We start from the raw sequence: 24137 nt of genomic DNA, 5'->3' as shown, positions 1-24137 counted from the left end.
TAATACAAGCTACTGTGGCAACTCTGTCAGTGCTCATGCTGTGATGCTGCATGGAGCAGATCCTATCGCTGAGTCACGACTGCTCTTTTGGGTGAGATAGAGCTTAACGGTCCAGTTTGCAACTTCTTTGGCATCTTTCCCCAGACACGTCCTCACAGTGTGGTTTCCAGGCATTAAGGTGAATATATGCTTTGATTACATGCCAGGTTTTTGAGATCCTGTTTCTTGGAGCTTTTTTTGAATAGATACAAGAAAGCTGCCAATGACTTAAGAAACCATTTCAAGACCAGTCCATTCTGGCCTCTTCCCCAGCGTCTCTGAAAGTACTAGATGTGGAACACTGGGAGACTTGTCTCAGCATTAGCTGAAATTATGGACTTTTCTATTCCACACAGGCACCTTTCTTCTCATGTTATGGAAAACAAGAAAATTTATGTAATTTGTGGAACAGTGGTATCTCCTAGAGAATTTTTCATCTAGCTTGTGCCTACCTAGGCTGTTCTGTTTCTGAAAAATCTCACATAATACCACACAGCCACCCCTTTGGTTCCTGTCTAAACTAGGAGTTATCCTGTCATTGTCTTTCTCTAATTTTAAACAATAGAAAGAAGATAACTGAAGGTTTAGTAAAGCTTCGTCTAATGTTTTGTGCAGGACGTACCTGTTGCTTCTTTGGGCTTATTAATACATGCTTGTTTGTATTTCCTGGTGGGCATTAACAAGGCATTAACCTAACAGGTTGAGTCTGAAGGAATCACTTTGCCTGTCTTTGCATAACTCCATAATTTCATAACTAGGTGGCTGAGGAGAGAGGCTTCCATTGGTATAAATAAACATTGATATAGTTTTTATGTAGGCATAAAAATTGTCTTGTGTGCAGTATCAAATGAAAAAAATCAGTCAAAAATGTAAAGCACCAGAGAACATTCTAAATGTGATTCTTGCAGAATATTTTCCTTTACTCACTTTTTTGTATTTAAAAAGAAGAAAGGTAGCTTTAATAAGTAGAATATCACTGTGCCATTTTAATTTGCTGTGAGAAATTACAGTAGGGCTACCTTGTGTTCCAGGGCTTGATAGAATTATGATTTATTTATTGTATTTAAATAATGCTTGGATAATCTTCTACTTATTTCTGTTTCCTTTCATTTCAGATACTTGGCAGTCCTCGGCAGCTTTGTGATTTAGCAGGGCCCTGCTCTTCTGAGTCAGAATGCAAGAAGAGGTCTATTTCTAAAAGAAAGTCCCATCTGGATCTTCTCAAGCTGTACGCTTAGATTCCTCCTTTAGCCTCTTTTGTCTTAAACCTGTGCATGCAGAACACTTAAGCAGTTCAAGAGCATGAGTATGAGTATGGCTATCTGTATGGTATCAGTATGAGCCAGGATATCTGCCTGGTTAAATAAGCTCTGGAAATGGAAAAGGTGTAAAAGCTCTTGCTTGGTTTGTCATGAGTCTGGGCCTGTTTGTAAAGTCGTAGATAACTACTTTGTTGAGTTTGCCAGAATTCCCAAATATGTTGGATTACAGCTGAAAATTTTCGGGTATGAGTCCTTAAAATTGCAGTAAAATAAATGTGTGTTTCTTTAGAGGTATATTTTCTAGATGAAGTCTAAGAAGGTCATAGAAAATTTAAACATCATCATATTGAGCAAGAAGGGTTCTCAGTTCTTGGGAAGATCATAACTTGTAGATAAGATCATTTTCAGGACACAGATGGCCTTTAAATTTAGTTCAGCTGGGTGTTGAGATTTTTTCTTTTTAGTTTAAGTGCTTGTCTGTAAGAGAGAACATGCTGTGCATTCTGGTATGAATGCACGGTAACTTTCTCTTGTTTGCTCTCCCTTTACAGAATGACCATGTTTGCATGGGAGACTCAACAATTTGTTCTTACACTAATTGTGTTTCTCATGAATAGTCTTAAAGGCTAAGTTCACTTCTTTTTTTTCTGGTTATGGAAAGGTGGTGTTTAATGACAGTGATGTGCTTACCCTACATGTTACATCACTTAAACAAACTCTGTGTTGATTGTAGTATCATGGATGGGATGACGGAAGCGTGCATCAAAGGTGGTATTGAAGCCTGTTATGCTTCAGTGTCCTGCGTCTTTGCCCTGCTTGGAGCGTTAGATGAGCTGAGCCAAGGGAGGGGTCTTAGTGAAGAGCAGATCCAGCTGCTGCTCCAGCGCTTGGAAGAATTGAAGGATGGGACTGAGACAAGCAGGGACTCCATGGAGATCAATGATGCTGACTTCAGGTGGCAGAGACGCATCCTGTCCTCAGAAAACCCTGCCTGGGAATCGGGAAATGAGAAGAGTCCCGATATCAGCATTAGTGTTACCACAGACACTGGTCAGACTACTTTGGAAGGGGATATGGGACAAACAACTCCAGAGGATAATCCAGAAAATCAAAAAAACTCCCTGCCATCTCCAGCTGTACACGAAAGCAAAGAGATTCATTACAGAGAACCAGAGTCAGAAACCATTGACCAGCCAGATGTTGTTCAAAGAAGCCACACCATAGTCTATCCAGATATAACTAACTTTTTATCAGTTGATTGCAAGACCCGGTCCTATGGATCCAGATACAGTGAAAGTAACTTCAGTGTAGATGACCAGGACCTTTCTAGGACTGAGTTCGATTCATGTGACCAGTATTCCATGGCAGCAGAAAAGGATTCGGGCAGGTCTGATGTCTCAGACATAGGTTCTGACAATTGTTCCCTGGCTGATGAGGAGCAGACGCCACGGGATTGTCCAGGTCACAGGTCCTTACGCACTGCTGCTCTCTCTCTGAAGTTGCTGAAGAGCCAAGAAGCAGATCAACACAGTGCACGGCTCTTCATCCAGTCACTTGAAGCGCTTCTTCCTAGGCTTATAGGTCTTCCCAGCATAGAAGAAGTGGATGGAGCACTGCAGAGCTTCTCTTCAACATTCTGCTCAGGTTTGAAAGCCAATATTTACTGTCTAACCAGCATGCACACTCTGACTACACTGTACACAGATTCCCTTGTAGGATTTCATCTTCAGAGAACATACTCAGCATGAGAAGGTTTGGGCTTTAAACCATACATTCCTCCACAGGAACATATTTCATTTAAGGCAAAGCAAATTGAATATGCAGGTACTGATCCAAAGGGAGGTAAATCCATTGACTCTTAAGAGGCTCTGGATTGTGTCCTGAATCAATAAAGAAATGGAGTTTGTTGTAGCAAGATACCTCTGCAGGTTTGTGAAGCTCTGTTGAGAAGCTTTGCACATGGTATCACTAAAGAGAGGTCAGGGTTGCCCCTTAGCATGAGAGGGGTGTGGGAAGTACCATCACTGGTTTGTAATGAGATATAAGAAGCTTAGTACATCACTGCACTGATATTATTAATAATGCCAGCCTCACAAAGAAGGTGGTAACAATTCCACACTAGTAAGCTCTAGAAAGGATAGGGAAAGAGGAGAGTTTGTCTTCACTGTTTTTTTTTTTTTTCTTAATGCTGCTCTCTAATGAGTGCAAAGCTCAAAGCCCAGACCAAGAGAAAATTAAGATCTTGTCTTCTAAGAGATTAAGTATCTTCAGTTCTTTCATGATTAGAACATTTGGGATCTTCACCTGTCAAACAAACAAAAACAGTAATGCAAAGGCTAGTTTGTCCTGTTGATAGCATATTTAAAATGTGTGTAAATATATATTTTTAGAAGGGTTTTCCTGACAGTGGCCAAAATTAAAATGTTTGCTACATATATGTCTATGTTTCTTTAACTTACTTTACTGCAATTGCCTTTCCTATTGCTCATCTCCTAATCATTGCTTCATTCATTTGTGCTCTCTCACACACATTAAACTCATACAGAGTCAGAAGGGGGGACTCTTCCCATCATCATACAGCATAATTTAGAAATGAAGCTGAGTGAATAAGATTATATTCCTGATATCCTGTTTAATTGCTACAGAAATAAACCCTAACTCAGGAAGATCATAAATGGTATTCTTAAGAAACATTGTCTATTTTATATCACAGAAAGGAAATATCCTAAAAGAGGCATTAATGCTAACTACATTCATAATTGAGGGGCTCAAGAGCACCCTTTCTGTCACAGGTATTTCTTTTTTCCTGAAAAAGCGTAGTCTTGAGATTATGATAAAAGACCAGTGCTAGCCCTCTAGCTCAAACCTTTGTGCACCTGTTCCCTTGTGCATGAATGAGTATTTCTTTTCCCTTTTGTCTGTAAAGTCTTTATAGAGTGCTTTTAAAGCTTTGGAAGATGTGGACCTATGAGAAGTCTAGATTTTAAGACTAAACATAGCTTTTCTTGGCATTCAATATGAGTAATACAGTGAGTAAAATGGAAGAACATAACTCAATTTCTGCGCTAAATCCGTGATTTGTGGTTTGTGTGTCTTTAAAAAAATACCTAGTCTTGTGCTTACATTGTTGAGACAGACCCTTCACTTTTCTAAGAAAGCCACCCCTGTGGATAAATCTGTACTTTAAAAATGTACACCACAATTCCTGATGGATTTTGTGAAGTACTAGTGAAAAACACCATTCAGTAAGGAACTGTGGAAAAGTAGAGTAGCAAGCTCTATTGAGACAGCCTGGAAGAGGTATCCTGGGTTTTTCATGAAGACGTGGCTCTAGCAGGGTTGTACTTTTATGTTTTTGTAAGATCTGGGTGGTTCCTGTTTCATTTGGACACCTGAAATGAGACTCAGTCCAACTGAAACAGTCCCTTAACTTGTACCTCAGATCTTAAGCAAATGTCCATCAGTCCTCTTGAGGTGAGAACTTGTGCTCCTGTATAAGTGAGAGAGCTATGAGTTTGAAAACCTTTAGAGAGAGATACTTAGGAAAGTTGAAACAAATGGCAGGGGTTAAGAACTCCCCCTGAGAGTTTCTGAGGCACCAGTTTGATCTGCCTCTATATGCAATGTGTAGGTCCTTACTTTAGGAGTTCCTTCATTAGCACCAGCTGCTCAAGGCGCAGATTAGGTAAGGAAGTTAGAGGGATTGATCCCATTCATTGTATATATGACATTTATTCATGCATAATTCTTGACGAATACATGGGGAAATTCGAGAGTTGGTTAAGATTTGAGTTGAGAAAAAACACAGAAGCAGTATTTCTGTTTCTGGGAAACCTTATTTAACTGCTTTGTTTCATTTTTTGATTTTTATTTCACTTTGGAAGAATAATACAGTTTAGTCTTCTTTCCTACAAGCCATGTCCTTATATAGATAGCATTGCAAAATTAGGATGTTTTCATAGGATTGAAAGGCAATGAGTGGAGGTAGGAATTTAAGCACTACTGAGATAAGCATGGAAAAGGTGAAGTCAGCTAAGAGTTATAGTGAAATTAAAATTTGCAAGTAAGTTGGTTGACTCTAAAGTTAGGAGTAAGTTGGCCCATCTTCAGGTTTATTTCATACTTTTTAGAGGGAAGGTTTTTATGCTGGTAAGTATCGTAATATCTTCTGTTTCTGTGATCTGAGCATCTCACAAATGCAGCTGTTTTCCTATATTTTAGAGGAAGTTAAGGAACATATTTTTCCCCAACACTTTTTGGTGCTTAAATGCATGCCTTCAATGAAGTAGCCACTTTTCTGTGCACTTCTACACCTTCCTTTTTAATTGTCATCTTGTATAGGAGGTTGCACATTTTTTAAACATTTTAAAGCAAAATAAAGTGGGCTTTTTGTTTGGTTGGGTTTTTTGAATTTTTTTAACTTTTACATATGTCTCTGCCTTGAGATTTTTTTTATTGCTCTAGCAGGTTCTAGTCTCTGAGGTACATATTTAAGAGAGGTAAGATAAAAAAGCCAGTGGGAGATGAGATATCTACATCAATATCATGATCCTCCATCCGACAGAGTGTTAAGATGTATCTTTGTTTTCAGTGAGGAAGGAATCACTACAACTACTCACAGGCTACTTTCAAGCACATGGTTGCAGTTTTGGTACTAGGTAAAGGTTCTCTGTTAACATTCACCATAAGAAATCTACCCCAAGCAATGCCAGCCTGTGTGGCTGTTGTTTGTGGCCAACCCTAACACCCTTCTTCCACAAAGGTTGTTCCCTTGAACAGATATTCATTTTTTAGACCCACTCTGGAACAGTTATTCTCTTTCTAAATCCACCCCCAAACAGTTACTCACCTTATCCACGCCCCCAAAGTGACGACAGTGGAAAGTCCAAGAAGGCAGCAGCACAGAGCTTTCAAATCCTCACGAGGCAAGAAAAACATTTGCTTCTTTTCTGTGTGTGGATTTTTTTTTAATGTTAATGGTTTGTTGTATTTCGTCTAAGAAGAGGTATGAGCTTTATGGTGGGAGGAATGTATTCACAGTAAAACCACTGCAGCAGTTAACAAATTACACAGCTTTGCTTCATCATGTAACTAACCTTGGAAGTTGGTTTTTGTTCCATTTCAAACATTCCTTTAGGATAAAGCTGACTTCTCAATCTTCCTTAATTGACATTATATTAATGGATTTCGCAGTCGATGTGAAAACCATGAAATATTGTGAGTCATGTGGGTGGATCTGATATTTCTGTTTTTTTCATGGTTCAGAATACAGATCATGGGGATTCAATTAGGTGTTGCTCGTACTTGATTGATACTTTTCTACCATTATGTCAGCTATTTGCCATCTGTGGGAAAAAGGGATTGTGCCACTGAGCATGGCTGTAGGCTTCATACAAGTAGTGTTTTCAGGACTAGTGAGTACTTTACACGTGGTCTCTGGGTCTGACAGAAGTGCAAGAGCTCAGCTATTTAGAAAGTAGGCCTTGTATGAAATAAATAGGGCTTGGAGTTGTAACTAGTTCCAGCCAGCTTGGCCCCAGATATTTGTCCACATACCTCTAGGCCATGGAGAGAAGAATTGCCATGGCCATGATGATTACAGACTGATCTTGCAGGGTGTGGAGCACTCCAGTCCCCATCCAGCAAATTACTTAGCCAGAATGAGTTTACTAGGGGGTTAAAAGGGCTGTTGATCTCATTAGCACCATTTGGTGCGGTGTATTTTCAGCTAAGTACACAGGCTTTGGGTCTGCTCCTTTCCACCTCACTTTTCCAGTCAGCATTGCAGATATATCCTGCCCTGTGCTTTATATGTGATAGTCATCCCAATGAATGCTGGTGCTCCTTGCTTATTTCAAATTTAGTATGTTGTTTTGCTGGACTGTGACTGGAGTGTTCAGTTTGTCTTGCATTCTAGATTAATAAGTAGATTAACTACTTATTTTTCTATTCCCTACTTTAGTATGTTTAGTAGAGTAATTTCTTCTGATGATTTATTAACTATTCCAGCAATATGTTGCTGTCAAAATGCAGCAGATAGTTTCTGATATTTTTTCCAGGAAAAATCTGTGTAAAATATAAGAGCTCACATGGTGTTTTTATTAGGTATGATGCACTCACCAGGATTTGAGGGAAACCTAAATTTCAGCTTCCAGACTCTGATGAATGCAGACAGTCTCTACGTGGTATCACATTACACGTTGCTGCTCAACCTAAAATTGGCAAACTCAGATTACTACAGGAAGAAGCCTGCCCAAGCCCCTGTGTTGCTGGTGAGTTGGGGAATATGGGAAAATTGTTTTTAAATAATGAAAATTAATTTTGCTTCCTTTCACATAAACCAGCCCACACATAAAGCTTTCAGGCTTCTTGCTAAGTGGAGAAATAGTAATTGCAAATGAAGCATTCTCCAAGCTACTTATGAATTTTGCATGATAAGTGAATTACTCTGATTTGGTGGGAAGGAATGCTGCTTACTGATTGTCATTAAGGTCACAGTCATTTGGATGGTTAAACTATTTTCAGAATAGATTAGCATCATATATTGTCTCTTGTCAATGTGCATGAACATATGTTCATCTTGCAACTGTTTTTTTTGCCTAATACTTGATTTGAATTTCTGTAGATGAAGACATGAGAAGTTAAAGTGAAAAATAAGTAGGTCTTAGTAATGTGAAATTATGGTTTTTGTTATACCTGGCATTCCACTCCTTCTTGGGCTTTTTAAAAATAGTTTTGAAAACATGGATCCATGTTTTTGAACTTAGTTGCCCAGGAGACATTTTCTCAGAATTTTCTGAAAAAAAAACAACAAAAAAATTGGGATATGTGGGGAAAAAAAAAAAAGTGTCAAAATGTATAATTATTGCTGAACTTCCAGTGTAAGAGAATTTATAATCTAGATAATCTCAAAAACAAATGGAGTTTAACATCATCCTTAGTTCTGGTGTGTTCTGCAGCAGATCAAGTGCAGATCTGTGACTCAGGACATTCTCTAGAGGATTCAGTGTGCACAACAGGCCTGAGCATGACCAAAGTATTCTTAGAGATCATTCTGATAAATAATTCGGGACCAGTTCATCTGATGATTGTTCAATGCAGAAAGGCTCAGATGTTGGGCAGGCTGTGTTAGGTGCCACAGCTTCTTTTAATTGGATTTGAGATCCTACTCCTACCTCATGGAAATAGCAAGAGATCAGCATGTCCCATTGTCACTGTGCAAAAACTGTCATTCTGATTTGCGTCTTGTATTAACTGCAGTAGGAGAAGAGAGAGCTGTTCATGTTCATGCCATTCTCCACTGCAGAGACAGACACAAAAGGATCTGGACAGACTGGGCTTGATGGGGCATGGCCACTTGTGTGAGGTTCAGTAAGGTGAAGTTGTCAGATCCTGCCCTTGAGTCATAAGAACCCAGTGTAGCACTGCAGGCTGGAGCAGAGTGGCTGGAAAGCTGTCTGGGGAAAAAAGATCTGTGAGTGCTGATGAGCCAGCTGAACATGAGCAGTGTATGCTCAGCTGGCCAAGAAGGCCAATGGCATCCTGGACCTGTATTAGGAATAATGGGGCCAGCAGGGCCAGGGCAGTGATTTGTCCTTCTACTGGTGAGGTTGTACCTCAAATCCTGTGTTCAGTCTTGGACTCCCAGTACAAAAAAGACATTGAGGTCCTGGAGAGAGTCCAGAAAAAGGTAACAAAGCTGTTCAGGGTCTAGAGACCAAGTCATGTGAGGAGTGGCTGAGGGAGCTGGCATTGTTTAGCCTGGAAGAAAGGAGGCTCAGGGGAGACCTTCTCATTGTTTATAACTCCCTGAAGGGAGGGTGTAGTGAGGTGAGGGTAGGCCTCTTCTCCCAGGTAACAAGTGACAGGACAAGAGGAAATGATCCCAAGTTGTGCCATGGGAGGTTTAGATTAGGTACTAGGAAATTTCTTTTCATGGAATGGGTTGTAAGGGAAAAGAACAGACTGCCCATGGAAGCATTCAGAAAACACGTGGGTGTGGCACTTGAGGACATAGTTTAATGGTGAACATGGTGATGGTGCTGTGCTGACGGTTGTACTTGATGATCTTAAAGATATTTTCCAATCTTAACAATTCTAAGATTGCAATCCTCCGTTAATTCTTTTCATAACTTAATTTCTACTTCTGCAATCCCTTACTCAGAAGTAGAACTGGGGGCTGATGCTGTAGGGCTTATACTGATGTCTTCTTACATTTGGCTTTTATGGTTCTCTGCAGAAAGAGTTCATGAAGCAGGTCCAGTCCAGTGGAGTGTTGATGGTATTTTCCCAGGCGTGGGTTGAAGAACTGTACCACCAGGTACTAGAAAGGAACATGCTAGGGGAAGCTGGATACTGGGGAAGCCCTGAAGAGCACAGCCTTCCACTTATCAGCATGCTGACAGGTCAGTACAATATTCTGGTGGGAAGATTAACTTCCAAACGTGTCTAAAACAAGCTACAGTGACACGCTGCTTTATTGCGTTATATACAGAACAGCATGTCATCATGCAATATGTGGTGTCTCATGGAATTATTAGCAGAGAAGGAGCCAGACCTAGCTGTGGCAGGTACTAAAGTGTTTGTTTTGGCTCATCGGAGTGGTTTTGAAGCATAGGTTTAAAAAAAAAATCACAACTATCCCTGGGAGACAGGGAGAGTAGTTTTGTTCACTGAACCAAAACACCTCTTAATTCTGTCAGCTGCAATTCTGGTTGAGTTGATACTTGTTAATGATAAACAGTAAGGCTGCTGTTTTCCTGATGTCATAGCAAAGCCATTTCAGGGTACCTGTGGTGCAGTACAAATATAAATAGTGGCATCTGATCCTGGAAGCCTTCCACAGATTGGACTCCCCTTGGTTCAAGCTTGAGCTATGCCAGGGATATGCCAAATGGCACTAGAGAGAAGCTGAAAACCTGGAGCTACAAGTGCTTAGAAGCAATCCTTAGCTTCATTTGAGGGGAAAAAAAATGAATTTGTATTAGTTGAAAGACAGCAGGATGGCTATGATACTGTATTGATATAAAATGCACTGTGTGCTTTAATGTGTCTAATTAAAATAGCGTATGCAGGGAGAGCAATGGCTTCAGCTGAGCCATTAAGTGATGATCAAAGGGCACTGCTATGAAAGTTTTTTGCTTATTGTGTTGAGCTCAGTGTTACTTTTAGCTACTGAACTGGGAAGAGGGAAGAAACACTTGGAAAAAATGACAGCCAGATGTGGAGATGGGGCTTGTTAGAAAGGAAATCAACCTGGTATCCCAAACATTAAACTCTCTGCGAGAAATGGCTCTTTCGTTGTGTTAGAGAAAGGACTGTATTTCTTTTGTTGAGATTAGGCATACACAGATCTACTAAAAATCACATTTAGGAAATAGGATCCCAGTGCATCTTGAGGACTCAGACTGAAGTCTGGAAACAAGTAAATACAGGATTTAGCAAGATTTGAAATATTATACTAAGAAATGCAGAGATTTAAATGTGTGATAAGTTCTGAACTCTAATAACTTGAAATCTCTACTGTTCATTGTGTAACTTGAAGAGGGGGGAGAGCAGCTTTTGAGAGTGGTTGTCTCCCCTGTTTAACAAAACATTGCTTATACTGGGCAGAGCCTAAGATGTCATAGTTCATGTTTATACCAAGGCTTTAGAAGGCTGCCAGAAAGAGTAATAAAAAAAGCAGACCAGGAGTGCTAGTACTTAGTTGAACACAGAGCCAGTAAGACATGCTTTCCTTGTGCCATCTGTGTGTCAAATAGTAATCTGATGGTTTTTAATGTTCTGGCAGACATCGACGGCTTGGGCAGCAGTGCAATTGGTGGCCAATTGATGGCATCTGCTTCAGCTCAATCTCCTCTTTCCCAGAACCAGAAGACAGATGATTCTGTTGTTGCAGGTACTAAGCCTGTGTTGTGAGTGTGTTATCCAGCAGTGGGTTGTTATATACCAAAAGCATATGCAGATAAATAGTGTAGGATAACAATTTAAAAAGAAGGTATATCAGTACATCATACATGTGAATTGGCAGTTCAGTTTGCTGAGGACAAATGTGACTTGGCTTTTTACCATTAATGGTAAAGCTTCTGTTGTGCCATTTTCTTGTAGTAATAGTATTAATGCTTTTTCCACTCTAGGAATTGCTTTTGCCCGTTACATTTTAATTGGCTGTTGGAAGAACTTGATTGACACTTTGTCCACCCCGCTGACCGGCCGCATGGCAGGCAGCTCCAAGGGGCTGGCCTTCATCTTGGGAGCAGAAGGAGCCAAAGAGCAGAACCAGAAGGAGAAGGACTCCATCTGTGTGAGCCTGGATGGACTAAGGAGGGCAGCCCGGCTGAGCTGTGCTCTAGGTAATGCTGCATGGGCGATGTCATGGCAGACTCAAAGAATAGGATGGTAACTTTCTTTGAAGGAATTTGGGAGAAAGAAATGCAGCATCCTGCTGCAGTTTTTCACAGGAACCTGGATGGTGGCCATACACATAGAGTGCCCTACAGCATAAACATATCCCCTTGACCCTGCCTCTTGTTGAGGTTGTATGGGATTGGGGAGGAAATGTTGGTCATGCAATAATTGTGTTGTTGCTTTACAGGAGTTGCTGCTAACTGTGCATCTGCTCTTGCCCAAATGTCTGCGGCCTCCTGTGTCCAAGAAGAGAAAGAGGAAAAAGAAATCCAAGAACCCAGTGATGCTATAGCTCAAGGTAACTACATGACTAAATTGCCTACCTCATTTTACATTGCCCGTGAGGCTGCAACTGGAAAGCACTTTGCCACACATAGTGGCATTTCCCTCTGTTGTTCTGCTGTACACCACTTGCTTGTAGGCACATGGGATGTGTGTCTTCAGTACATGCCTGCTGTCCTATGTTCTTAACATATTGTTCCACTAATTATATTCTATATGGAACTGAAATCTGTGAAACAATACATAAGCCAGAAGCATTTTTCAACATGTGCTTTTTAAACATTGTGATATTAGTACAACCGGAGAGCATCAGAGAAACAGTTTATTTGGGGATTTTTGTGTGTTGGGTGGTAATGTAAGCTGAGTTTACATCACTCTTCCTGTCTGGTTTATCTATCCTTGATTATATTTTCTCATCATCAGATATTTAAAACTGTTTCTGAATCATATTTGATTAAAATGGAATAAAAAATGGTGCCTTTTTAGTATATAAAAAGTTCTGCATCTCTATACCACCATTTCAAACCCAGTGGAAGTTGAAGTCAGTTGTTGTCTCCATTGACTGTTTGAAGAAGTACACAAAATTTCTCTGTTTATGTCTGATTTCTAATGGCAAGAAGACCACAACAAAAGCCAGTGTTGCACAAATGACTCTGCTTGGTACTTATTTTTGGTGTCTTGGTAAAGAAAACAAAACTGAAAAAGCCTGAGCTTACACAAGCTTTTGACTGCCCTGCTGGACATGGCTGAAGTGAGTTGGCCAGACTGTGCTGAAGCAAAGAGGAGGCAGCAGCAGCGGCCAGAAGCCAACAGATCTATTCTGTGAAAGCTTGCAAAACTTCAAAACTTGTTTCCATTCCAACGCAGCATGCAAACGAAGCTTTTCAGGGATTCTCAGAAAAAAATAAATAGAGCCAAATGGTTGTAGCTCAAGTGAAGATTAGTTTTCTTTGACAAGTGCTTTTTGGTGAAATTTTTTGTATGGAAATACATATGAAATCCACAAATGCTATTTTTTTTCCAGAGCAAAGGAGATTTTGGTAAAAATAAATATCCAGTCATCCATCTCTGAAGAGAAATATCACTGGCAATCTGCAACTGTTCTGTGGGCAACAGGATGTGAATTTGGGGGTGGAGGGTGTCAATCTAGTGTTGATTTTTTTTTTTTTTTTACATATATAGAATCAGTCAAAAAGGATTTTAGTTTTAAAGCTACCTTAGATTTATTAGGAAGAAATGGGTTTCTCTGATTTGGTGGTTTGTTTGGGTTTTTTTTTTGTCTAAAATTCATGTTCTTTTATAAATTTCAGAATGTAATCCTTTGCCATCACCCTGTATACAAACCAGTGTTTGTTTAAAAGCTGAAGAAGTTAATTTTATTTAATTCTTTTTTATGCTACAGTGAAACAGAAAGTGGAGCAGAAACTGGAGCAGATGGGGAAAGTGCAGGGAGTCTGCCTGCACACTGCTCATGTTTTGTGTATGGATGCAGTCCTTAATGTGGGTCTGGAGATGGGAAGCCATAATCAGGACTGTTGGCCTCATGTATTCAGGTACTCACCAGCTTTCCCAAAATAGCCAGAATTCAGGCCATGTTGCCTGAAAGTAAGGGACTGAGAAAAAGGGCTTTGCAGACACTATAATGTTCTGTATAAACAGTGTCAGAGTGAATTAACTGCTGATATCTGTAAAAGAAAAGATGGTGCTGTTTTCCAACACTACTTGGGGCAAAATCAATGCTTAGAAGCTTCAAAGTTACCAGAAGACTGTGGCAGACCTAGGAACAAAAATGGGCTTTTCAGGCACCTCCACCAGACTATTTGCTTTGGGAGGCCAAAGGATGTAAGAAGAAAGGTTATCTATGTGTAGTTTGAGAGTTAGAAAGCATCTGTTTATGGTTTGAGGGAAATGTCCTGTGATTAGTGCAGGGAGGAGTTGTTTTAGGGTGTTTACTAATTTTTTGCTTCTCCTGTGTGTTCCCAGGGTGTGTGAGTACATCAGCACGCTGGAGCACACCCACTTCAGTGATGGTGCTGCCCAGCCCTCCCTTACCATCACCCAGTCACAGCAAACACCCGGAGGGCAGCACCCCGACTCTGAGCCTGGGGAGGCTCCTCAGGCACTGACCCCCGAGCAGGAGGCCACCCTCAGCAGCCACCCTGTCATTCAGCCAGTTTCTATCCAGGAACTCATCAAGGACAGCAGTAAGGGCAGAGCTTTTGACTTCCGTGGGGGCAGTTTGCTGTGTGGTACCAGTGCTGCCAAGGCTGTTCTCACGCTCTCCACGCAGGCTGACAGGTAAAAGCACTGCTGTCAGGAGCCAGAATCCTTGTTCCCAAAGCAGTACCAAAGTGGCCCTTTTTGTGCTGCAGTCTAATCTTTGTTCATTTCAGCCACTTGCTTCAGTTGAATTTCACGAGAGAGCTGCATGTTTGTCACAACCAGCAGTTTCTAAAAGACCTGGGGTTTTTTCATCTCTGCAGTACATGCAAGTACTGAGCTGAGTGTGTCTGTGCGCATCAGTGAATATGCCAAGCAAATCAAATGCATCCTGAGAGTGGTGGATTTATTTCTTGCATGTAAATTGATAAACATATCATTCAGTTAAGCAAAGTAAAGGGGTGTCTCGTCCTGACAGGAAGGGACTGATTGACAAGAGCAGTGTCAGTCAGAAAGCAGTTGCTTCTGTCAGGGCTGTGTGGACAGTTCATCAGGCTTCCCCAGGGTGTCCAGAGGAGGAGGAGGAGAACCAAGTATGGTCACAGAATGGCTGTCTTAAATGTCCTTTCATCATGCTCTGCCAGCTGATATTATTTCTGCTATTTTTTAAGCAGCCCAGGCTACAGTTGAAAATTTCCTGGGTTTGCATCCTTGCAATTACCTTTTTGATCCAACTGACATTTTTCATCTTGATCCTGCCCATAGGAAGGTCTAATGTGTAAATTCAGAGCCAAAAGTAATGCATTGTAGAAATTTGACTCTGGGCAAAAAAATACCTTTTATTTAGGATATTTACAATACAGCTTGGTTCTAAGGATTAGAGACTAGCAATACTGTAATTTTAATGATGCTGGTTTCGTTTCTACCCTTTACCCTTTAGGATTTAATCCCTTGTTTCTGAGGACTACAGAAAGTTTTTCATGAAAAGCAATGACAGAAAAACACATTTTTGTCAATTTCTGGCTGCACCTTATGAAATTTCATTGTAAGCTGTGTGGAGCTTCCCTCCAGTGTAACCACACTTATTGTTTTATGTGTACAGATTTTAACTGTTAAATCCTAGGAGCCCATTGCAGCTGAAAATAACTCTTGCTTGTATTTTTTAGTATTAACAAAAACATAGCCCCATACTAGCCACTGTTAAAAAAATTAACTCTACCCCAGCCAAAACCTGCAAAATATTCCAAACTAGCAATTCAGGTACAGTAACCTTAGGTTTAAGACTTGAATTAATTTATTTTTCAAGTTAGGGTTGGTAACTTCAGATGGAGCAAACTGGTGTAACCCTAAAGTCAGAGAAGCTATGATGATATGTGTTGTGAGGACTGGGCGTATTTCAACTGGTTTTTTTGCTTACTGGTTCATGAATGGCTCATAGCTTTAAGTTAACTTGAAAAAGTGACTTTCTGTTTTAGCGCTGTAGTTGAATCTTGAAAGGGTTCTGGTTGATCCCATAGCATTATGCTTTCCACCCTCCAATTAATAAAGCTTCTAGATCAAAGTATTGCTGCTGCACTGTATAAATGAAAAAGCCCTCAATAACCAATGTGTCACGAAAGCCAACATACAGAAGCTACAGACAGACAGGAGTTTTCCTTTTACATACACATTTATGTTTGCATCTCATGAATTTTTCAGTTAGATTCTCTTCTTTACATACAGGCTTTTTGAAGATGCTGCTGACAAGTTAAACCTGACGGCATTGGCAGGCTTCCTTTACCAGCTCAAGAAGGCTTCTCAGGCCCAGCTTTTCCATTCAGTTACAGATACAGTTGATTACTCTCTAGCAATGCCAGGTAAATCACTTGAAGATCCTGTACAGAGTGGGTTTTGTGCAATTGTACTGCTTACAGGACTAATCTTTATCATTAGGATTGTGGGAACAATTTTTTGTCTTTAGAAAAGATTGAGCACTTTATTTGGACAGGGACCACATCCACACCTGCTTTGAAACACATCACAGGACATTAATTTGATTTTTGGACTTTGTGGGGTGTTAATGTTGTGCCAATATATAATCACAGTACTATTTTTGAACCCAGGCCAGTATGGGAGCTTGGGTCAATCTAGACTTAAGACAGTGGTTTTAGGTTTGATACTTGACAGTAGGATAACCTCAGAAGTGTTCAGGAAACGGGCAATAGAGAACAGAGCCGACAAATGAAGAAGGTTAAAGCAGTGGGATTTGTCCTGCTTGATTTTCCCCAAGAGTAGAGTATGTATCTCAAAGTACAACACCTGTAAATTGTTGTTTCCATCACTGTCTCAAACAGAGCAGAAGAATTGGACATGAGGTAAGATAACTTCACATAAATTTATACTGTGCCTGTAGAAGCTACATTATTCATACAGGTTTTGTTCTGTACTGTGGCAAACACCGTTTTTATCTGTCTCCAGTTTAATTGGTTTCTCTCTCCCTGAAGTGCTACTTGTCATTTTCTCAGTATTACACTTCAAGATTTTTTTTTTTTTGGTCTTGCTTGTCTCCAAACCTCAACATTCATTTCTCTAGTTTTAATAAATATATTTCATCTTTTCATGTTATGTAGTGGTCAATCAACTGTCATTTTAATACTGAAATTAAAATGAAAATAGAGGAATTATTATTTTGAGGAATAAATATAAATATAAATAGAGGAATTATTCTGTTTTTTATTTTAAAAGTGATATGTCTCCTGGTTGCATCTTTTGTTGAGATAAAAGCACCAGTGTATTTGAAATGAGAGTATGAAGTGTCTTTCTAAATGTTGTAAGAGCAATGGAAGATTAATCCCTTTCAACAGGAAATAACAAGTGTTAGTGACTAGAGAACAGAAAAGCATTTTCTCACATTCTGTTCTTTGAATCCTTTGCTTAATAAGAGATACAAAGTTAAATACCCAAGCTAAATAATTTGCAGTTTATAATCTTTCCTGTAGATGTCACCAAAACCTTTCATAACTACCATTTTGGGTTTTAATATCAGTTATTTAACTCCTTGCTTAACTTTTCTGCGTGGCTTTTCCAAGCCTTTGTCTTTCATATGTTTGCAAAGAAAGTGATTTCTTAAAGTATATTTAGTAACCTTTAAAGTTGGGTCCATCTCCTGCCCTTTTACCTTCACAGGCATAGGCTGTGTTTTACATTGGTTTTGGTTTTTTCTTTCTTTTTCTCACCCCCACTAAAGCTTATCAATAATAAGTCACTTAATCAATAATTTCTAATTCCAGTTCAGGCATTTAGGAATGGAGGAGCAGCTGATGCTTAGCTTCCATTTATTCTTATACTTTCTTGCAGGTGAAGTAAAAACTACACAGGACAGGAGAAGTGCTCTTCACTTATTCCGCCTTGGGGATGCCATGCTCAGAATTGTAAGGAGTAAATCCCGCCCATTGCTCCACCTCATGCGCTGCTGGAGCCTGGTGGCTCCTCACCTTGTAGAGGTAGGAAGGGGGGACAAAACTGGGGAGGTGTGCACAAAGCAACAAAGCTGAGAGAGATGGAGAAGGCTTGATAGCTCTTAAAATGTATAGCAACCTTTAACATTGTCAAATCTGCTCTGTGTTGAATACACTGAATACACATATTTGCAATACTGCCACCAGGGAGTGTGCTTGTAAGTGACTGAATTGGGCAGGGACAAGGTGTTCGACTTCTGCAATATGATGCAAATTGTGCCTGTGAAAAAATGAAACCACCCCAAGTGGCTCTAAGCTACTTCTCCATCTGCCTATATTCCAGTGTCAATGCCTGCATCCTTGGAATTCTTCCTATAAAAGGATGCAGGTTTTCTTTTCCCATATAAAGCCAGCTCAGCTGCTACCTTTGGAAAGGAAAAATGGTCACACAGGCCAAACAAAAGACAACATTTCGCACAAGTTCTGATCTGTGGGTTTTAGAATTTCTTTTTTTTTATATTTATCTCTATGTGTTTTTATTTGTCAGCCAACTTTCATACATCTATGGACCTCTAGGCAGCTCAGAGTCTCAGTCATCTGTTTCCAGGGTGGTAGTTTCCTATTTTCATTACTGTGGGGTCCCTGGTCACATCAGTGGTGAAGCTGTTTTGAAGGTTCAATATCATGTAGTGCTTACCTCCCTTGAAAGTGTCTGACTAAAAGCAAATTTTTCGTTTTAATACTTCTCCTTTCCCTGCAGGCTGCCTGTCACAAGGAGAGACATGTGTCTCAGAAGGCTGTCTCCTTCATCCATGACATTCTCACAGAAGTGCTGATGGACTGGAACGAGCCTTCTCACTTTCACTTCAATGAGGCACTTTTCCGCCCCTTTGAGCGCATCATGCAGCTGGAGCTGTGTGATGAGGACGTCCAAGACCAGGCAAGTTAGCTCTGATCGGTATGTCTGTATCTGGTCTCTGTGCCCATAAGAATGGTTTCCAGAGTGCACTTAGTCCACCTGAAAGTGTTTCCCAAATTCCCTTTGAATGCTGCCCCTTAATCATCTTCAAGGAATTGGGAGTGCTCTGCCTACTGAGTCCAGCATTGTGGCAGAGCACAGAGACAGTAGACCTGGCCTTAAAGCAATTAAATAAAGATTTTTCTACTATCTAAACTAGATTGTCATAGTGAGGTCTAGGAATGTGTTTAAAAACATTCTCATTCCTTCTGAAGATCCATCTGTATATCAGTTCTGCTTTTTGGTTCTTTTTCTTTTAACCCCTCCTACACTGGCTGCAGGTGATCACCTCTATAGGAGAGTTGGTGGAAATGTGTTCTACCCAGATCCAGTCGGGATGGAGACCCCTGTTCAGTGCCCTGGAAACAGTGCATAGCAGCAGCAAGTCAGAGGTCAAAGAGTACCTTGTAGGAGAATACTCTATGGGTAAGGACTTCCCGCACTGTTTCAAATATGCTTTTGATTCCCTGGGGGACACTGTAACTAACCCAATATATTTAAATGTCCAAACTGAACAGTGGTACTACAATACTCCAGAACTCTACCAAAGTATCTGACTTTAATAGTTGGGGTAGGAAGGAAAGCAGACATATTATTCTGACCTTTTGTCCTCTACATTCTAACAAATTATTTGAATGAGAAAGAAAGGCGTCAAATCTACTTGAATAATTCTCAGCAGGACAGTAGTGCAAGGGTACTGAGCTTGGCTTGAGCATTTGTCACTGTCCTACTGGAGAAAGGACTGTATCCAAGCAGCATATCTCTTGTGAACTGTCTTCCCTATTGTATGAAATACAATGCTCTTATACCTCACGGTAACTTAATGTGATAATCTAGGCAAGTGCTTGTCCAGGCATTTGATCACAAGGCTTTCAGATTCCTAGTGCTATTACAGACCCCATTTCTCTAAGAATGTGCATACTTCCCAGAGATGTTTCCTTGTATGGAAATGTGTTAATACAGGAAAATCCATTTTTTCTGTTATTTTGTCCCATTAGAAGGTATGTTTAAATGTGACAAGTCACATGAAAGGGACGTGGTTTTCCTCCTAAACTTTGTCATTGAACTCTGTTATGGTTGATGGCTGAATGCTGGTGTACACAGCTTTTGAACACAATAATCTACTTTGGAAAATCAAGGCTATTTTGTTACTCTATAGTCTGAATAGTTTTCTGCATGATTGATGTAATCCTGGCAGTTATCAAAAACTAAACCAGAAACTAAACCGAAACCTCCACCAAACAGAAGTATTCGCTCCCGAGTTCAAGAGCTGAAACCTGCTCTTACCATTTAAGCAGGCATTTAAACTGGTATTTGTCATAGACTGGGCAAAGGAGGGAGTCTAGCACTTCCTATGAAAGACTACACAAGTTGCCCCAGGAACACGAGAAGGTTTTACTTTTAAGATTATTTCTGTCTCTGCCCAGAATAGAAAAGATTCTACAGATTCAGTTAAATTGTTGAAAAATGGTTGGAAAATTATTTTTAAGAGGGTGTGAGGAAGAGTTCTCATCTTGTTAATCTCCACAGGGAAACGCCAGGCTCCAGTGTTTGATGTCTTTGAAGCATTTCTAAACACAGACAACATCCAGGTCTTTGCCAATGCTGCAACCAGTTATATTATGTGCCTTATGAAGTTTGTCAAAGGACTGGGTAAATATTTTCCTATTAAGTCATTATATCCCACAGAAGAAGATAATTCAATTATGTAATACATAGCATGGCAGACAAGAGAGGGGCATTCAAGATGCTGAGTCCAGAATGCTTTAAAGAATAAAATAAATCAAGACTGAGGGATTATTTCTGTAACATTTTTAATACTATCAGTTCTTTAAGTTTATATAGCAGCAAACATGCATCTCTCTATTGTCTGCTTCTTAATTTGATCTTAGTTACACCAGGACTTGCTTATATTCATGTAAATAATAAAAGAAAAAAACATCCAAACCTAGAATATTGCAGAAATGGCCTGGGATTGTGCAGAGACTGCATGGATTGTTTGCGACAGAGCAGGGCCTGTTTTACACTGTGGGCAGCAGAGACCAGGCATAGCATGTCAGGGTGACCCTGCAGAGTAATTGTCATGCTTCACCAGCCTTCGGAACAAAGGCATATGGTGCTGGCTCATTCTACCCCCATGCTGGTGATCCATGTCTTGCCTTGGTCACTAGAATTTGACACTTTTTATTGAACTGTGACAATGCTGGGGTTTTTTGTGGATGTAAATTATAGAACTTTTAAGTAGTGATAAAATGGGGCTTTTGGTTTCTATATGAATATCAATTTACAAGGTTTCTAGGTCTGTAAGCAACTCCTTTTTATTCAAATGAAGCACCTAGCTGCAGCAGATCTACTCTTCAATAATACTCTTGTCTTATTGAGCTATTTCACCATTGATTTCAATGGGGGAAGAATTCACCTTGTGATGTAATTATAGTTATTAATACAAAAGAGAAATAAACTTGCATGTCCAGTACCAATGGAGGGAACTCATGTTTCTTCTGGAGAGCTTAAAAATCTGTCTTATATTTCTTTACATTTATTGCTTTCATTAGATAATTTTGACCCCATTGTGGTCACATATCAAAAAGCAAGGTCTTTTTTTGTATTAAAGGTAATAGGACTATGGGAAACATCAGCAAATACAATGCCATACTATGTGCATTTTATTGTAAAATTTAAGGATTCAAACGTCACTGGCTGACTTGGCTGATCTCAGTAGTAGACAGAAGTTTAAAATACATTATGTTAGTTAATAGTTAAGAGCCTAGAAAAATCAAATAAATATAGTGAAAGGAGAACAAAGTAGGATCTAATAAAATAATTTAATATTTATCTTGTGCTCTTTATGAGAGGAGTGACTTTTTAAGGCAAGAAAATGTTAATGTCAATAGGCATTTAGTCATGCTTCAGATTTGGCGCTGAATGGGAAATATTTGGCTAAATTGGAAAAATGGTTTTGAGCCAAGTATTCTGAGGTGGACAGAACTTTAGCTGAGATGAGACAGGCAGACTGGCAGACAGGGAAAATGATGGAGTGAATGGAGTTATCCAGAGAGGAGCTCTGCAGCAGGATGCCTTGGAACTGCTCTGCTTATTATTTCCTTAGTGAAGCTGGCCTGAAAGAAGCAGCTGCCAATGGAAGTTGGGAATACCAGCAATAGACAGGCCCTAGAACCTGAGGATATGTGTCATACAGTTGAAACTGTGAGACCTTGATGCCTGCATTAGACAGCAGAAGGAAGTGTAGTATACAAAATATAAAATTATAGATTTAAGCAGTAAGTAAACTAATAGGAAGAACTTGTAGTAGAATTTTCTGGGGCAGTGGGGTGCAAATGAATAGAAAAAAATACTACAGTAATTGAGCAAATGCTGAATATAAGTAAATAATTGCTACACCCATGGAAGAAAGTGGAATAGAGTCAATATGGCAGATAATACAATATATGATTATTAGAACTCCTAAAGACTCTACTAAAGAGATATGAAATAGGCATATGTTTATTAAAGCATTCATTCATGTAAAAATTTGTGTACAAACTCTGACCAGTATTACTGTATTGTTTGTGGGGGTTACCTGGCTGTCATCTAAGAAGATCAAACAATTCTGGATTCTGTTCAAACATTAGGGTGTAACTGACTGAGAAAAGAAAATTAATGCTCTATTTATTTATTTTATTCTGTCCTTCCCAATGCTGCCTTTCCTGTCCCCAGGGGAAGTAGATTGTAAGGAGATGGGTGACTGTGTGCCAGGATCAGGATCTGCATCTACAGACTTGTGCCTTCCTGCGCTTGATTACCTCAGGAGATGTTCTCAGGTATGATGAACAATCTTATACAGGCACTGACCTGGCCTGGGAAATAATTCTAACCTGCAGGCTTTGCATCAGTTGCATGAACCCAACAGAGTCTGTGGTAATCCTGACAGTGATACCCTGCACTGCCAAATGGACAGTGGTGATCTGAGGGAATACCATACCTTCCAGGCCAGTTAGCAGTGGGAAAACCAAGGAGATAAAAACACTTAGACCCAGGGAGTAAGTGAGAAAATGTGAATGTTCAAAACCTCATAGTAACATAACTCAAAGTTAAAATCATTCTTATTTGAACAGTTACCATAAACAGTGTTGTGAATGAAAGACAAAAATAATCAAAAAAAAGAAAAAATAAACAAGAATAAACAAGAAGTTGAGAATTCTTTTCTTTTAAAAACAATAGGCTGTACCCTCTGAAACACAGAACCAGCTTATTTTTACCATGCAGACATATCTGAAGCTCAGGTCAAATATCTCTAATAATTAGAATGCTGTCATGTTTCCTGTAATCTCCTTGCACACAGCATATATTATTATCCAGGGTTACCTGGACAATTTTTGTCTGATTTTATAATGTTATTTATATTTCTGTAGTACCTGCAGGACTTTTTGTTGGACCCAAGCTATGTTTTTTTGGGTACAATACAAAACCATAATAATAGATACTGTTATTACTGAAAGTACTTAATATCTAAATTCAGAGATAATGGGTGGATTCAGCATGCAGGCTGAGAAAAAAGGGAAGAATAAAGCAATTCAGAATAATAAACAGCAGGCATACCAAACTCCACTTGCTATCTTGTTCAACTAAAAAAATCAGTAAATATCTGTGTATAGATCTAATGTATGTTCTGTCTATACACTATTTGTACCACATTGCTGTTCCTCATCCTTACAAACTCCAGCTCACAGTGGACAAATAATTTCTCCTTTTTAAAAGAAGCAGCCATTTATATCTTGTTATACATTTTAACTTGCCAGTAAAAGTAGAACAGGAATGGCTAAAAAAAAATCTTGTCTGTATATTGCAAGAACATTATTTACTTGTAAAGACCTAATTAAATGCTGGTAGCATCCCTGCAATAGTACAGTTAATGGAGCTTTGTAGGTCATAGATGCAATCAGTGAGTTATAACATTTGCCTTTCACATATGAGAAGAGACCACACTCCCATCTCAGAAATGTATTATTTAAATTGCTGCTCTCCCTCTCTTTACCCACAACTCTTTACTTGTCAGTGAACTGAAGACTTCTGGCCTCTAGTTGTGTTTGCATATCTTTTATTTTATTTTATGTACCTGTGTTGGATGTAATTGCTCCTACGGATATTTATCTTCTCTTTTCTTTTCTCTCTCCTCTTCTCTACCCTTCCAAGTTGTTAGCCAAAATCTATAAAATGCCCTTGAAACCCATCTTTCTCAGTGGCCGGCTGGTTAACTTGCCCCGAAGAGCACAGGAACAGTCAGCCAGCAGTGAGGATGGGATTGAGTGCATTCTTTCTGACTTTGATGATGACACTGGTAAGTGCATTAGAAGTATTAAGTGCAGAACTAATCAATTGCTTCTTTTATGTGTTGCTGCAAATTTTGCCAACTGCTGAAAGCAAAAAGGAGGGAAAACTTCATAGTTTATTGTTTCCTTGTTGTCTACACACACCCACATGTGCACAGAGCTTGGAAGTTCAGGTCCTGTCACCTTCTTTATGTGAAAGATA

The 24137-nt window shown here is 39.6% G+C and overlaps 1 protein-coding gene across 5 annotated transcripts in view; it reads left to right on the top strand.

Moving 5' to 3' along the window:
• Positions 1 to 24137, top strand: part of ARFGEF3 (ARFGEF family member 3) — an 86214-nt gene that overhangs the window by 43181 nt on the left and 18896 nt on the right. For 3 of the 5 annotated variants that reach the window (XM_030268129.4, XM_030268128.4, XM_030268130.4), the window contains exons 11-27: positions 1155 to 1267; positions 2035 to 2945; positions 6143 to 6226; positions 7407 to 7573; positions 9541 to 9706; positions 11092 to 11199; positions 11438 to 11653; positions 11896 to 12006; positions 13393 to 13543; positions 13974 to 14288; positions 15873 to 16006; positions 17487 to 17632; positions 18348 to 18527; positions 18887 to 19031; positions 20136 to 20258; positions 22323 to 22426; positions 23799 to 23943. In XM_030268129.4, the coding sequence (XP_030123989.4) occupies positions 1155 to 1267; positions 2035 to 2945; positions 6143 to 6226; positions 7407 to 7573; positions 9541 to 9706; positions 11092 to 11199; positions 11438 to 11653; positions 11896 to 12006; positions 13393 to 13543; positions 13974 to 14288; positions 15873 to 16006; positions 17487 to 17632; positions 18348 to 18527; positions 18887 to 19031; positions 20136 to 20258; positions 22323 to 22426; positions 23799 to 23943 (3319 nt within the window). The remainder of the gene's footprint in view (positions 1 to 1154; positions 1268 to 2034; positions 2946 to 6142; positions 6227 to 7406; positions 7574 to 9540; positions 9707 to 11091; positions 11200 to 11437; positions 11654 to 11895; positions 12007 to 13392; positions 13544 to 13973; positions 14289 to 15872; positions 16007 to 17486; positions 17633 to 18347; positions 18528 to 18886; positions 19032 to 20135; positions 20259 to 22322; positions 22427 to 23798; positions 23944 to 24137) is intronic. The other 2 variants (XM_030268131.4, XM_030268132.4) reach the window with 1 other exon arrangement.

This window comes from Taeniopygia guttata, chromosome 3 (genome assembly GCF_048771995.1).
Source record: "Taeniopygia guttata chromosome 3, bTaeGut7.mat, whole genome shotgun sequence".
NCBI classification, from domain to species: Eukaryota; Metazoa; Chordata; class Aves; order Passeriformes; family Estrildidae; genus Taeniopygia; species Taeniopygia guttata.
This window is presented reverse-complemented; position numbering and strand designations above follow the sequence as displayed.